The sequence below is a fragment of the Dreissena polymorpha genome, chromosome 4 (assembly GCF_020536995.1).
Source record: "Dreissena polymorpha isolate Duluth1 chromosome 4, UMN_Dpol_1.0, whole genome shotgun sequence".
NCBI lineage: Eukaryota > Metazoa > Mollusca > Bivalvia > Myida > Dreissenidae > Dreissena > Dreissena polymorpha.
In genome coordinates, this window is record NC_068358.1 from 128,026,987 (window position 1) to 128,044,469 (window position 17,483).

The 17,483-nt window shown below is 33.0% G+C and overlaps 1 protein-coding gene across 3 annotated transcripts in view; it reads left to right on the top strand.

Annotated features, from left to right (window-relative positions):
* LOC127878079 (coiled-coil domain-containing protein 87-like) overlaps window positions 1-4,675 on the top strand; it is a 58,235-nt gene extending 53,560 nt beyond the window's left edge. For all 3 annotated transcript variants that reach the window (XM_052424493.1, XM_052424495.1, XM_052424496.1), the window contains 4 exons: window positions 278-392; window positions 1,387-1,448; window positions 1,982-2,062; window positions 3,104-4,675. In XM_052424493.1, coding sequence (XP_052280453.1) covers window positions 278-392; window positions 1,387-1,448; window positions 1,982-2,062; window positions 3,104-3,280 — 435 coding nt within the window. In that variant the 3' untranslated portion in view covers window positions 3,281-4,675. The remainder of the gene's footprint in view (window positions 1-277; window positions 393-1,386; window positions 1,449-1,981; window positions 2,063-3,103) is intronic.
* The last annotated feature ends 12,808 nt before the right edge of the window (window positions 4,676-17,483 follow it).

Sequence of the window (17,483 nt, forward strand, 5' to 3'; positions counted from 1 at the left end):
CATTATGCACATCATTTCATTTTGTTCCTACGTCAAAAATTCTGATTGCTATGGAAACAAATATAAAAAAATTCTGACAATGGTGGAATTTCTGACAATGGTGGAGCCGGTAGGGGACATATATTACTTGGCAATAGTCTTGTTCTTATATGTAATGCTTCTAAAAATAAAATTATTGTCCTTTGTTGAATGATTAATTAACTATACAGGTCTTAAATATTTATTTCCAACTCTTTGCTCATGTGATCTGCTCTGTCTATTTGTCTCCCCTGTGCAGGCGATTGAACGCTGGGAGAAGGTGACTCAAATGATCCTCCGTAGAGAAGAGCTTCTTGTGAAACTCGAGAAGTTTGAACGCACCGCTTCAGATCCCAACAGATTCTTTGAAAAAGGTACACCGAGATCAAAGCGCTGAACAGTCTGAGAAAACCTGTGCACAGGCTAATCAGGGACAACACTTTCTGCTTAAACTGTATTTTTGCTAATGAGAGAGTTTCTTCAGACTAAAAATACCATAAAAGTGGAAAGTGTCATCCCTGATAAGCCTGTGCAGTCTACACAGGCTAATTCGAGATGCCACTTTAGGCAAATGCATTAAACCTCGTTTTCCCAGATGGAGGCTTATTGTTTCTCAGATTTTATAAGCAGTTACAACTGTTTCACAGCCGACCCTTGGCTTGGATATAAGGCCCTTATTTTCTTAAATATTCTAATATCTGTATCAAAAGGGTTAGCTTAAAACTCACTGTTTCATAGTGAGATGATGATCATGCAAACATTTCATTTCAAATAAAGTATGAGTTTAAGAAGAAAATTATCCATAAATAAATTACTTGCTATCAATACCGTGAACCTAAAACAGTAGAAATGAATCTATGAAATACGCGCTTAAGCCAATTTTTTTTACAGACTTAAAGAGTTTTTTTTAAAAAATAGGGGCTAGGCTAAACAACTACAAGTCCTCAATCTCCAACTCAGTCTCAAATAAAAAGATTGAACAATGAGAGGAACTGTTATATTGAAGCTTTCATTTTGTTACATATTGAACTTTAGATTAAGTTTAGTATTATAATAATAGCACATGAACCTTTTGCTGTTCAATTGACTTAAAATTTGTTCAGAAAGTTCTTTGTGTCAAAATCTATTTTGAAAGTGCAAGTCTTGAAGTGATATTTTTACAACTAAACCAGTTAATATCAGAAATAAAAACATGATTTAAACAAACTATATTTTAATATTAGTAAAGCATATTCATAAAAATTATTTATTCTATTTGTACTCATGCATATTCTGTTACTGAAGATATGAATAAAAATTTGTTTATACTTGTCACAGCTATTTCTATTAAAATGAAAAAAAACTCCATGTCAAGCGTTCATATTTCAGGCCAGAAGCGAAGTTCAGTTCAAAGATTAAAAGAAGCACAGCAACGAAGCTACATTTATAAGGTCAAAACAAGATTCTTTTTAGAAACCATTGTAATAATAACTTAAGCACAATGTAGCCGAATTATTTTATATGATGCTTTAACTTATAAATCCATTTGTCTCACTTGGTTTTCCTCATAAAGCATAAAATCTGCCTTATATGAAAAAACTTTAGTTTGGTTAGTTTCTATCAAAGGGGTTCTGAGAAAATTGTTTTTGTATAGTAAGAGCTTATGTAAATTTAAAGCTAAATACATGTACATCTTTCACAGTTCTAGTGCAGTGTGTATGCATGCTAACGTCTGTGTTTCTGCTGAAAGGGTTTGTAAAAGTTCCTACTAAAATTGATGAATGGCCCTTTCTGATGGGTTAGGACCTGTCTGAAAATATTTTTCATGGGACTGTTAAAATCCTGCATGAAGAAATTAAAACTTTTAGAATATTAAGCATTCCAAATTTTACAACTTTAAACCTAATTGTAAAATAAACAAAGTATATTTCTGGATCATAATCCAGACTTGCACATTACTCATGTTTACATGTTGACATTTCAGAGGATAGATGCTATAGATACTGACATTAAACAGGAGCTGGATTTCATCAGGAAGAACTTTAAGGATGTTATAACATACAAGGTACAGTGGCAGCTTTATAACTTTCCTATGAGCCAGTTGCGGGAAAACTGGGCTTAATGCATATGCATATAGTTAGGTCCCAGATAAGCCTGTGCATTCCGCTTTAAGCCCCTTTTTCCAAGAGTGAGGCTTAAATCTATACCTATTGTTAGTGTTCTTGTACTTCCAGACATTGAAATTAGGAAGAAGTGCATCCTGTATCAATTAGTATTATCAATAGATGTATATTACTTTGCAAATTAAGTAATTGCATTTATTATCTGATTTCTGTTCATGGAGTACTTAATACAGTATGGCACATAGTTGAATTCAAATATAAAAAAAACAACTTCATATTGAAAATACGTTAAAACAAATGTGTGCTTCTGCAAGTATGCTGGGTACTACCATATATCCTGTCATTAACAATTAAAATTGTCTAAATATGTTATTTGGTTTTAAATACTACTTATTCTTATCTATTTACCATCTCCAATTATGGAAAATTTGGTTAAAAAAGAGAGTATCTTTGCCACCATACAAATGTTGAAAAAATGCAAAATAATGTCACATGACTAGAAATAAATTTACAACAACTTTAAATAAACTGTGATGCAATTGCAGTGGTATAATGGGCTTTGTAAACCGTCTTGCGACCCTAAGTACTGGGATTTGTCTCAAGAGTGTCTTTATAAGCCAATGGCTTTCAAAGCAATCCGGCACAAATAAAAAGGTTTAAACTATGCAACAGTGTTGGTACCAGAAAACCCAATTGATATGCATTATGCAAAAATGAGTCTTATTTCATATGTTATCAGCTTAGTTCCAGACCAGTCTGGGCATGCGCGCAGTCTGGTCAGGAGCAACGCTGTCCGCTGTTAAGTCACAGAAGATTTTGTGGCCTCATAGCCGTTCAACCTAGCTCTAGACCAAACAGCGCAGATGCCCAGGCTGGTCTGAAGCTATGCAGGCCCCATCTGTCATAAAACCCATGTTTACCTGACGCCACTGAATCGGAATGTCATAGCTTAGTTATCCTAATGGCCCATGATTCTGCCACAGGGTCGCCCGTACCAAGACAAGATGAAGTGGGACCGTATAGAGATGCTGCACTGGCTTACAGAGGAGCGCAAGCAGAATGCCCTCCAGTACGAGGCCATCTTGAAGCAGGTGCCACTCAAGCCTGCACAGCTCGAGCCAATACCCATGGCCTTGCCTGCTCCACAGAAAGTCATGTAGATTCAGGGGCTTGTATTCACAAAGCTTGGCAGGACACTAGTTGTTAAAAGTTCATTAGGAAAATTGTATGGTTATTTGAGAGCAAAATTGAATTTGTTATGTAAAATCCAATGCTTTATCGTTACAAAATGATAAAATATTAGCAATGTTAACAATAAGAACATGTTTTAGATATTTTAATGTTCAAAGATTTATACACAAATAAGCCAGAAAATTTAGGTATGAGTTTAAGGATTATCCGTAAAATTTCCCCCAGGGACTTTGTGAATACTGACGCAGGTCTTTTACTTACCTACTTACACATTTATTGGACTTGTGTACTGCACACATTTGATTTTTTTAACCAGTGGAACTTTATTAATTGATGAGAATATTTGTTTGTTGGAATATAGTTAATGATTCAAAAATACTTCTATGGATGACTTCATACTGATATTAATTATTAAGTGAGGAATTTCTAATGAATGCCAGAGGAATTTGATGTCTGATACGAGCCCCACTCTGGCACATGGGGAAGTCAACGCAGGCTAATCAGGGATGACTTGTGCCATCCGGACTGGATTTTCATTTACAAGCAACCTATTTTAAACAAAACAAATCCGTAAATACAGAAAGTGTCATCCATGATTAGCCTGTGTGTAACACTCCGGCTAAATCTGGGACAACACATAACACAATGGCATTAAGACCATGTTTCCAGCGCAAGGCTCATAAAAGTAGCTTTGTGCCCTTGTAACTTGGTAGTGATCTGACAGATATTGAAACTTTTACCTTAGGTTCAAGTTACTATATTTAGAATTTGTTTCAGTAAGTGTTGTTTTTGTTTTATTTGTATTTTTATGGCATTTTCAAATGATCATATGTTGAAGTATGTTTTGTGGTGTGCTTTATTTTCATCTTCAATAAAAATGAATCCAATACTGATAATTTTGGAATGAAAAGAAACTGTCATTATGTGATATTGACCTTTTGTAAGTCTCTGTGATAACCATGTGATACAAAACTTCCGTCCATGCTTTTAATATTGACTTGATATTATTATTCACCTGCAACATTTTGCTGCATTTTTAAATGCTGAATGACATTAGATGATTGTTAAACAAGGAATATTTGCTGCGACCAACTTTGGCTGATTTGTGCCCTTTGTCATTTCTAATGTGGAATATATAAAGAATGTGTCTGTGCCCAAACATAATACTGTTAGGGCATCAGTGCCTGTGACACATTTCTTGTTTTTGCTAGTAACATATCAGTGTGCTCCAATTTAATTTATCAATAGTTTTCTCACATTATACATGTAACTGCTGACTAATTTATTTCAAAATAGTTTCATTATAAAGGGCTTTTTGTGATATGTTTTGCTTTATTAAGAAGAATAAAGAACTAATTTGTGAACTAGTTTATTTCTCTTTAATCGCAGAATAAGTTGTTCCCAAGTATGATGATTCCTACTATTGTTTTGCATGTTATTTAAAATTATTGTGCTAAACGCTGAGAAAATGCATCCATGCTTCGTGCTTGGCAACGGTTCCTACACTTGTAACAACGACTGTCAAATGTGTGATAGCGATTCATTTACATACACCTACAAAATACTATGCTTTACTATGCTAGTCTTCACTGATTGTTCCACGTGTGTCGGTATCAGGACAATTCTGTCAAGAGCGCATGAATTTATTGAGTGGTTTATGAAGTACATGAAGTATTCAACTGAAGCAATGAGATTTTTATGGACTGTTATTTTGGACAAATCCCATTGGAAAAAAATACCTGGATAACTTATATTTTTTATGCAGACCACATTTCTGTTAAATTTCATAACATATGAAACGATATACAAAATGATTAAACGTTTATTCAATATGCACCAATCCATCAAACATCAACACTAATCATAACTTCTAATCCGAATAGTGGCCTATTTGTATAATAAACACTTACATAATTCTGTTTACTTGAAGTACTCCATCAACTCCCTTTAACAGTGTAATACATGTGCTTGACTTGTGCTACCCAAGAGGAAGTGAGGATTGTCGTTTGCAGCGGCTATGTTGAATTGGACCTGGCCGCCTCAAAACGTCTGACGATGTGCTGGATTTGGGCGAATGCGCGTCTCATTTACGCAACGTACAAGTCATCACGCAAAAGGAAGTCTTTGCTGTCCATTCCAACGACACTATGTATCTATATTTACCACAAATACTTGAAAGTTGGGAGATTTTCAGACTCAAATGATGCTCTACTGTAGTAAACTTTACTATTTGATTGTGTTCTTTCTTTGTCATGCATATAAAAAAGAAATTAAAAACTGAATTCAAATATTTGTCATATGTGCCTTATATCCACTACCAATGTGCGGGGTTTGGAGACGAATTTACACTGCCCAGTCATTGAGGAATTCACACTTTAACGCCGTCAGATATAACATTTTCAAAAACATGCGAATTTGATAGACAAATGACGAACAAGCTATCCCTTGTATTGTACTATGTGTATACATTTATTAAAGTAATCTTATATATAAGACTTGGAGAAAAGAATTAAACAAACACTTGGCAACTAGAACTGTTTCCACTTCCCAAATAAACATGTGTCTACTGTGTTTTTTTTTAATATTCAAAAATTATTTCTCCTAATAGTACGTCATTTCTTCATTTGTGTTATCTCATTAATTTACTATTCTAAGAGGAACTCTCCGCTTCAAGATCGAACGTTAATTGTGTCATAGGTATTAAGGACGGTATGATTTTATATGTGTTTGCAACTCCGAAACAACAACCCAACAAACCATCAAATCACCTTGCAGCGTCTTTTGTTTGTTGTTACTGTATTTTAACGTGCAAGTATCACGGTGCCTATACCACGTTACTTTTTAAGATCTGTGTTGGGAGAATAAAGCGCGACTCAGATAACATTTTTAAGGATGTCTTTTACATATTTTACGATTTTTAATGGGATAAAGTGGAGAGCCCGCTCATTCGTGAGAGCTTTCTATAGGTATCATGATTTTTGTAAACAAATAAGTATTTTTTTAGTAAAGTACAAACTCGCGTTTGTAATACGAGGTCACCACACTGATCCGAAATTTTTCTAACCGTTCAAACGCGCGGTTGCACTTTACTGAAAAAATACTTATTTGTTTATTCTCCCAACACAGATCTTAAAAAGTCATGTGGTATAGGCACCGTGGTATCGTGCAATAGTCGACCGTCGACTTTAATCCATCGAGCACGACACACGATCATCAACGCGACGCACGATATTGAACAACGACTGTCGACCATATTAAAGTATTACGCATAAATTTCGTGCAAATGTCGACCTAAATAGCATACGGTGTGTCAATTACAATACGCATGACCATCGTCAACGACGCACGATGCTTCTAAGAAATGTCCAAGTTTGTGTATGTGTACACATTACAAAGTACAGTAACTGTACTGTGTTTGTCTAAAAAATATAGTTTCAATAATCGAATGTTGGGAAAGGGCGAGTACAGTTTCTGTCAATTTTGAACGACATATGGCAATGTTGTAGTAGTGTTGTATACATATTTTTGTAACACATACAATAACGTTAGCAAATGCAAGCACTCTTTGTAACAAATATAAAGAAAGGCATGAAGCTCGAATAAGGAACGGACTGGCGCATAGGTATTCGGCGTTATATCTTGTGCAAAAACGTTGGTGCAACACAGAAGTTGACGTTATAACTGACTTCAAGAAAACGTCTCTGACATTTCGGAACAAACGTTTGCATATTATGAAACGGCAACCGCTCCAAAGGGAACACGAAAGCCTTTTGATACAGATACAAGTAATTTTTCCAATCAACGTCGAAAATGTGAGTTGAGCTCACCGAAATGAAATATATCTATATATGGCCAATTAAATTTGTTATGGTGATTGGAGGAATAAATTATCCACTGCAAATCGTTTGGTGCGCTAAGATTGTAACCAGGAATATTTCCAAGTATTTCTTAGGCTCGGTGTTTCTCGGAACCATTCATTATGACGTCAATTTCATCGTCCCATGGTATCACACCTCCGTGTTTATACGCGCCCAGAAGAGATCCTCCGTAGAGAAAATACGTCAGCCCATTTTCTGTACATGCATGTAGGAACGTGTCAAATAATTTCAAAATTGTTTGCAATTCTGAGCCATTCACGTTTTGTACATACATGTACAACTGTAGAACGTTTGATATATCTATAGTAACCACTGAGGTTGTTTGCCTGTAGATATCACATAAAGCCTGCGAACTAGTTGCATCATTTGTAAGCAGTGATATTATTTCCATGTGTCTTTCCGCACTAGAGTTTTTATTCTGATAATGAAGCAAATTTCCAGAATTCGTGGACAAAACAGAATATGGATAGGTCGACCGGGACACAGAGATGCAAAGAAAATGGCCATGATAGCCCATCACGTGTTGAGGTCCGATAGTCCGAAGTTGTAATGTTTGTCTTTTTAGATCGAAGCTGTGCCATTATGTTATGTTGTTATTCCAAAAGTCCGGTTATTTTCGAGATTGTCTAAAATCAAGAAGACATTGTAAGCGACAAAATACAGTTAAAAGTTAATATGCTTATACATATGCTAAGGTGCATATTACATATATGTTTATGTTGTGTGACAAATACTTCACTAAATTTTTATATTTCTGAAGTCATCAATAGTATTAGTATGATGCATGAAATATTCAATTGAATATAACGTACTTTTTTAAAATTTCAGTTATTTTTTCCAATTAATTTTATCGTGTTATCTATAATAAAAAGAACTAAACGAGAATAAACATACAATTTCACCACAATTAAGACATTTTTCAAATAACTTATTGTGTTCAAAAGTTGAAATAGAGGGGAATCATGTCTGAGTTCGCAACTGGGAATAGGGGGAAGAGGGTCTCTAGCCTATACAGATGTCGATGGGCACATCGTCCTTCCTTCTCACATTCCAGATGGCGCGGTACAGATTGCCAATGTATATTATGGTATAGTTTCACGCGTTCGGGAGGAGTAATTTTAGTATTGGGAATAACACCAGCATGCGAGTGTTTTACGAATGTTTATCAGTATGTATATTTACAAAAGAATATAATTATATCACCATAATTCCACGTAAACTGCACAATGTTGAAGCACGGACTCTAGATGATATACGCTCCGTGGCGAAGCGATAATGTTATATGTACTGAATAGTATTGTGCAATGTGGATATGCAGAAAATTGGTGATGACAGGCAGACAGAAGCAGACAGCTGATACAGGAAATGTTATTTATATCCTCGTGTTGGGTATTTTCGACGATGTAAAGCTTCTATTGACTAATGTTCAAAAAATGCTAAAATGCTTACAGAAACATATAATATCATAATACCATATATATCAGTAATTCAAAACAAATTTATTACCAACAAAAGTTTACAAAAATAAAATATGTTGACGTGACTGTTAAAGTTTGTTTTCTTTTGAACAAAATGAAAGCAAAGACCTATATCTATAGGTCTTTGATGAAAGTCACTAACTGTTTTCAAAATAAGGTAATAACCCCTCTCCGAATTCAGAAGAACAATTGTGTAATTTAATTGGAATTGGAATATCGATATAATTTGAAAATTGTGTAGTGTAATGTTCATATTATCCATTTTCATATTGCTCTCATTCAATCATTATTATCTTGAGGTGAAGAAAGTATCTTTCAAACCTAAAATGGTTGTTCAAACATGTCAAGTGAGTGATTAATTATGATTGTCACATGTCATATCGTATGAAAGTTCACATGTGGTTTATATGCCAATAGATTTTAATTTCACGTTAACCTAATTTTCGGTTGAACAGTATACTATATATTAGTATTCTACAAAAATCGTCACGTGACTATTCAGAGATGTCCTGTGTGTAAAACCGACGTACCGGTAATGACAATTTGTGAATTCAGTCTAAAACTATGTAAGTGTTAAATGATAACTTTGAAAAAAATCTATAATTACACTTGATAGATCTTTGCTTGGACTATTTAGATATTAGTTGAAAGCAAAACAATTGTGTATGTATTGTTTTTGATTCTTTATTTGTATGTATGAAAACAACACTTAATTAAGTCATTATTTAATGAATTGTGTGTATAAAAAAACTTCTGCCTGTCACAGCATGTGCAATTAAGGTTTTTATACCGAACAACAGCTTGAAAATCGAAATACCCTTTTCATAAATACTATATCTGGTTCCTTATACATGTATGTATCTGGTTCCATATACATGTATGTATATAATATAACCGGTTATTTGTAAGGCGATGTTCTTTCTGTGCATTACAAACACGACAGTACTAGACATTTAAAAAAATCATTTGGTACTATTGGTGTTCAAGCCGTCGGCATGCTTTTACCTATCCAGTTCTGTCTCAAGTGTCATCAATCAGACTTCTTCGATGAATACCTTGCAGCTTATTTTAGAATTTAGAATAGTCTTCATATTTTTTGTTCTAGTAAATACTCAGAATTTTTAATTGTTTAAAATCATCTTTATTTATTTTTAATACTTTTTTATATAAATACATGTTTCTTTTAGCAAAAAGTTAACATTTTATTGCAAAAATGGATTTATTGTGATTTAAGTGTAGTTTTATCCATTTTTTTAAATTTCTTTTTATTATATATAATACGGTGTTCTAAATAACAAAAAAAGAAATAAAAAAATGTACTTTATATTCAATTTTATATTTCATGCATCTTAGTAATATTATAATACTATTTCAGAAGTGTTAAATTTTAGTGAAGTATTTGTAACACAACATTTACATAAATGAAATATTTACATTAGCATATGTATTAGCATATTAACTTTTGACTGTATTTTATCGCTTTAAATTCACCTATTGACGCTTTAAACAATGTCTTCTTAGTTTTAGACAGTCACGGACGTGGTTTCACCTGTCTGTGATTTATTTGTGATTTACCCGTGATTAAATAGTTGTGATAATAGCTTTATCATCAAATCTCAGTCATACTTAACATTTGAATCTTATCTGTTTATACCACGATGTTTACGTGTTGCGTTTCTTTATTTTTATTGGATTTTTATTTTTTGTTAGTGCTACAATTATATTATAGCAATAGTTATTTAGATTGTAATTTACATGTGATTTAATGATGCCATTTAATTTTGTTTCATTAATATTTTTTTATGCATGCGCTGCGTAGTGTTCATTTCTGAAACAAAATGAATGAATCGGTTCAAAATGTATGCAAAATCCATGTATTTGGTTCTCACAAAGAGTGATCAAATCTTCGTTGTTCTTTAACTGCATGGTTCAAATCACACGAAAAAAAGCAAAGTCAAATGAGCATTTGTGTTATATTAAACATTGATTTTATCCTAAATTTCTTAATTATCTCTGTCACATGATATATAAAAGGAAGTATTATCTTTTGTCATTGGCAGTTGAAATATTTTACAGTTTTGGAACATTTTAAGAGTTATACAAACAACGTTTGACCCAAAGGATGGTCAAAGCTTTAAGTAATTATTTGCAAGAAATTGTGATCGGATTTATCAAAGCGACAAGAAACACATAACATTAACATTTATTTGACTGAAGTAAAAATTCAGCACTTCCATTACATTAAATACTGGCCAAATTAAAACACACATTATGCACATGAATAAATATATATAAAAGAAAGACGTTATATTTAAATGTCTGTTTTATCTCAAGTCAATTTACTTGATTGCAATCCCTCTAAAACAAGTCATTTTTAAGTGCAGATTGTGGTCATTTGTTCTGTTTAAAAATCTTAAACACGTTACTTTATATACTAGTACATTATACATGGCTGAACGCACACAGGACAGGGCACAGAATCTCACAAGACAGTAAATAGACACGAACTATTCAAGGGACACACAGATTTCATTAAATGATAAACATTTTGTATATTATTTGACAACAAAGAAGTTACCAATTCTACACTTATAAATACTAGCCGTTCTAGCCGAATATCGACTTGTCGTGCTTGCCTTGAATTTCGTTGCTTGTCGTGTTAGCCAAATTGTTGGTGTTCATTTAGAAATGTCATTAAATGGTGTTTTAAGATATTTTTCGGACAAAACACATTTTATATGGAATTATTCACGTTCGCATATACTAGTGCACTGCAAAAAGGAATATAAAATAGATATTTTGAAAGATTTAAAATGTGCTTGTCGTGCTTGCGTGCATTGTAACGTAAAAACTAGGAATTTGCCTCGAATGATAGACTAAACTACGTATCTGGTGTCAAATATTTATATAACCGGGAGTAGTGCTCAACGTTTCATATAGCCTGCGCTTCATTTCGTCAAAATAGAGTTAATAATAAGATACTTACGTGGATTTGAAGTTTCTTAGCGGGGGCAATGTTTACAATTTTTCTACTTGACGTGCTAGCCAAAATGACGTCACGGACCACGTGGTATGGCCACATTGTACGTAATATTTATATTTATTTGGGAAAGTGGTAACAGTTCTGGTTGCTGAGTGTTTGATAAAGCCTTATCTCGAATACTTTTTTTAAATATAAAATACTACTTCTATTGAATTAATGTATACACAAAGTACATTAATGGGCAAGCTTGTTCTTCATTTGGCTTTGAAATTCATAATTTAAAAAAATGCTATGTCTGACGGCGTTTAAGCGTGAATTCATCATTCTACCACGGCACGTGACTTGTTTTCTATATACAAAGAAGAAAAACTACTGTTGATTATTACCCCGATATACCAACGGTTGTTTAAAGTGACGTAACTTTGATTGTTTATGAATGAAGACAACGTCATTTGAGTGTAATTGTTGTGGTGACGTCACGTTTTCGCTGAAAAGTGGAGGAAGTTCGGTTAATATAATTCTCATTTATAACCTTTAAATCGCGGTTAACTCATTAATGAAATCGTGTTAGAATCGAAATAATCCACGGGTACGCCCTCTTGGTTTCATAACAAGCATCGGAACGACATACCGCTCGGGCTACGCCCTCGTGGTTTCATAACAAGCATCGGAACGACATACCGTTGGTTATTACCGCAAAAACCAACGGTTACCCGTGGATTATTTCTTAAATAAACGGACAAATAAATTCCGGTGTTAATTCGTCTCCAAACATTGGTAGTGGATATTCAGCCACACTTGACAAATCTTTGAATTCATATTTAAAAATATTTTTTAATAGGCATGACATAGAAAGAACTCAATCAAATAATAAAGTTTATCACAGGATAACTGTCGCTTTCACACGTTGACAGTTATTGTTACACGTGTAGGAACCATTGTCTCGAGCGAAGCATGGATGCATTTGCCAGCGTTAATCACAATAAATTAAATAATGATGCAAAACAATAGAAATCATCATACTTTGGTATCACTTATTCTGTGGTTAAACAAAAATAAACTTGTAATCAAATTATTTCTTTATTCTTGTTATGAAGCAAACATATCACAAAAAGCCCTTATTAATGCAAACTTTATGGAATAAATTATAAGTCAACAGTTATAATATAAGAAGACACAACTGATAAATTAAATTTTTGCACATTGATATGTTATTAGCAATAACAAGAAATGTGTCACAGACACTGATGCCACCACAATAAATGTTTGCGCACAGACACAATCTTTTCTATATATTCCACATAAAAAATAAAGAAAAAGGGCACACTTCAGCCAAAGTTGTCCGCAGCAAATATTCCCTTTAAACAATCATCTTTACATTAAGGTCATTCAGCAGTTAAAAAATGAAGCAAAGTCAGCTGAGTTATGAGAGGAGCTGAAACATGACATGTGAGATAAGTTGAGAAAGTTTGGAACTACATGTGTACATTCCATGTGGAAAAACAGACTAACAGCCATCATTCTGCCTACAGTAAACTTTTATGTGGCCGAAAATCTGTTCTTTATGATCATCAAGACATTAAGTCCATTCAACTGTGAAAGTTTTCACTAAATCCACTCAATAGTTGAAAATAAAGCTTTGGAATGTACATATTACGTTCATATGGACAAACAGACAAAAGATATTACTTAATGCCCCTTACATCGTAAGGGTGCCACATAATACAATTGTTAGTAAGCATTATATAGGATTGGTGTTATGAATCGTATAGGACACACTCGTCATTAATAAAATATTCAAGGATACAATTATTAGTACTAAATTATTCTCGTTAACTAGATTATTGTTATTAAATTACATGAAAATAACTCTCATGGAATGTAAATTAAATCATATAGAAATGACCATCATAGAACAGAATCGTCATAATTAATTTAATGTAGAAATTATTCTCACAGAACATATACAACTATTAATACAAAGTTGAGAAATGAAATATATATTATTTAATCATACATATAATTATTATTATTAAATGTTCTACAGTATAATGTAAAATATATATTTTCTTTAATTTTTATAAAAATTAGTTTATTTAAAATTTCGGGAAACTGTTAGGTTAGAGTACATGTATATCGCATGACCGACGATTAATATATTTAACATTACTATTTCCTTCCCTCGGAGGTTGAAATGTCAATAAATGTCGTAGCCATAAATTAATTTCGTTGCATTTCCTCTTAATTAGACCACATGCAGTCATATTCAGTGTATAGGCAAATCAGATAGTCATTGGATATGTTAAATTTCGACGCAGTATATGTGTCACATGTCTGTCTCTTTCCGGCATTATAAAATGCGTGAAATCACACACAAGTCAGTTGTAAGGGAGGATTTGGCTACATAATATTTTAGACCATTGTATTTATTTCAGATGTTGAAGATATTGTTTAAGTTTGAATAATAAAATAAATTAAAACTACTTTGAGACTTGTGTATTCAATTGAAGAGGCCTTTTCACATTTTGGTAAATTAAAAAACAATTGTTTCAGATGCGCAAATTTACGTCGTAGTTATGATATTTTTGAGGAAACAGTAATACTGAACATTTAACATGTTCTACAATATCAATTATATGCATCTTTTTACGAGTTAAAAACCTGAAAATTATAAACCATTACAACGCGAAACGATTGAATAAGCACGGATTTACTTCTGTGAAAAGGCCTCTTTAAATAAGAGACTTGTATCTGAACAATACTCCACTACGGGACATGGGAATACAAACACAAACACATTAAGTATTGAAATAGAACACGACCTGTGCATGCCTGTGATACAATTGTGCCTCGTTCTATGAAAACTGGGCTTAATGAATGTGAGTAAAGTTTTACTCTAGATTAGCCTGTGCAGTCCACACAGGCTTATCAACGACGAAAATGTCCGCTTTTATGGATTTCTCGTTTAAAAGGAGTTCTTCCTATCAATTCTCTTGAGGCAGAGGGGTCATTCCTGATTAGCCTGTGCGGACTGCAAAGGCCAATCTGGGACGACACTTTACCTACCTGCATTAATAATGGTATCAAGTATCATGGACGGCAGTTTTGTATCACTGGGTTATCACAGTGATTTACAACCGAACAATATCGCAATATGACAATTTTTTTCATACCAAACTTATCAGTATTGGGTCATTTTTATTAAAGATGAAACTAAAACACACCACAAAAACATTCTTCAACATATGGCCATTTGTAAATGCCATAAAAAATTTATTAAAACAAAAACAACACTTACATTAACAAATTCTCATTATAATTACCTAAATACCAAGCTAAAAGTTTCAATATCTTTCAGATCACTACCAAGTTGCAGGGGCACTTGTTACAAAGCTACCTTTAAGAGGATCGCGTTGGAAAACCGGTCTTAATGCATGTGCGGTAAGTGTTGTCCCAGATTTAGCATGAGCAGTGCACACGGGCTAATCATAGACGACACTTTCCATATAAATTGATTTTGGTTTGTTAAAAACAAACGAAAATCCAGTCCATGTGGAAAGTGTCATCCCTTTGTACAAATATTTTCTCCAAGGAAATGACTAAAGGACCAAAACGAAAAATAATGTAAAATTGCTCGAGATTTTATATATTAAAAACTAACATTTTCTGTATCATTCCTTGACAGAAATATGAATTAAATCACTTTTAATAAATTATAGACCAGTCACAATAATTGGTTGAAACATATTTTTTAATTAAACGCATTATATTTGCGACTGAAATGTATTGTCACAAACTATTAATCTGAAGCTATCGTAAATCATTATAAAAATATGGAGCAGACGCAATAATTCCACACCAAACTCTACAAATCAACACATATATGTGCTTTTTAAATATATTTTATAGTTTTTGAAGTCCTTTCGCGACTGAGGTTGCTTATTGTGTAGACTCGGAGTTTGTACCTCCTATCTTATTATCTAATTAGTCTCACGAGAGTTGGGACGAATTTTCAATAACTATAATAGCTGCAATATTCAGCTATTTATGTTTTTTCAACTTTGGTGTGGTCTGGTGTTGTTGGTTAGGCCGGTGGGAGCCAGGAAAAGAAATCCGCCTATGTGGTATGGTGACAATCAACCACATGCTTCCGAGAACGGGTATTAAACCCGAATCGCAAAGGTGAGAAGCGTGTGTAGTTTTATATTGGCAAACATTTTAAAATAGTTGTGTGTGCATAAGTCAACATTTTAGAGCATATGTACATTTTCTAAACGTAGTACATTCCATCTCGCATGATTTTTAGGTCAGTACGCGGTTTACTTATTTTGATTGGAGTTTACATCTGCTCAGTAATCAGAATGTGTCTGTTTTCTGTTTAATTGTTACTGCAGTACCACCGTACAGTATTATGTCATATATATCAAGGGTTTGAAAGTGAAACAGTGTTAGAAGATATAATGCAAACATTTTGGCATGAATGAAACCGCATTGAAATGAAACCTTTGTTATATGTTCACAGTTAAAGCAGAGCATGCATATTGTTTTATTTTGTTAGTAGAATCTTACTGAGATTGTAACACTGTAATGGAATACTTGCTAATTTCCCGACCAGGTGTCCAATTTATAAAGCAGGAAATGAATTGTTTTTGATACATGTAGCAATAGATAAGCTTGTGATGATACCCTGCTATCAGCAATGTATTTTCCTTTCAGTATTTCATATTTCAAAGCCCCGGCTTTTTCAGATAATGGCTGTGTGGGGTGTGAATTTTTATTTAATTTGTGTAAAGTTATTTTTAAGCAAATTAAGAATTAAACATGTTTTTTTTTTTAAATAATGATAAGCACTCTTTTAAGGCCATCTGGCTTACTACCAGTTGTGACATAATACTCGAATATGAACTTTGGCTGAAATTTATTATATCAGTTGTTCAATTCATATTTTGCTAGATATCTTTAAAAAATAATTAATGCTTCGATGTAAATTCCGACTGTTTAGAATATTTATTTATAATTTTATCTGGTAATGTACTTGAGAGTACTTTGAGTGTCTTAACTTAATTGCATACAGTTACGTTTAAGGCTTTGGGATTTGTTGTACTTTACTTATTACGGTTAGGCTGTTGTTACAAAATTAAATTAGAACAGCTTACACAACTTTGCCACATTTCATCATAGACAAATATGGATAAGTGTGATTTATATGATTTTTGTCTACACCAATTATCTCAATATTAAATTGTGTTTCTTACAAAAACTTGTATTCCTCATGACACCACAGCTGGCATTTACTTTATTATTTTGAATTTGTTAATGTGTGGTATAAATGCATGTTTAATACAGACTTTACCAAGTATAGGAAAACATGAACAACTTAAGCAACAAGTGTTTGATTTCATAACATTTTACTTTACCATTATGTCAGATTTAATCTTTAGTGCAAATGAATAATATGGACAATACATTATTTATAATGTAACCAGTCATTAATTGCTTGTTCCTTTATATCCCAAAATGCTTGCTTTCTAATTGTTATCTCTTTAAGTCAATGTAAATGTGAAGCCTCAACAATTGTTCTTTGTATATTTGAATGTTTATTGGTACCAAATTGATGGGATGGTTTCGTAATGTTACACATTGGAAGGAAATTTAACAATAGTTCGGGTATAATGGTGATACATGATGTTTTTCTAGACAAATTAGCTCCTATCTGGATTGTTTACTCTAAAGGTAGGGTATTCTATTTGGTATTTTTAAGCGTAACCCCTTTAATATAATGGATAGATATTCAATATAGATTTAAATGACTACAGGACCATTTGAGAAAACA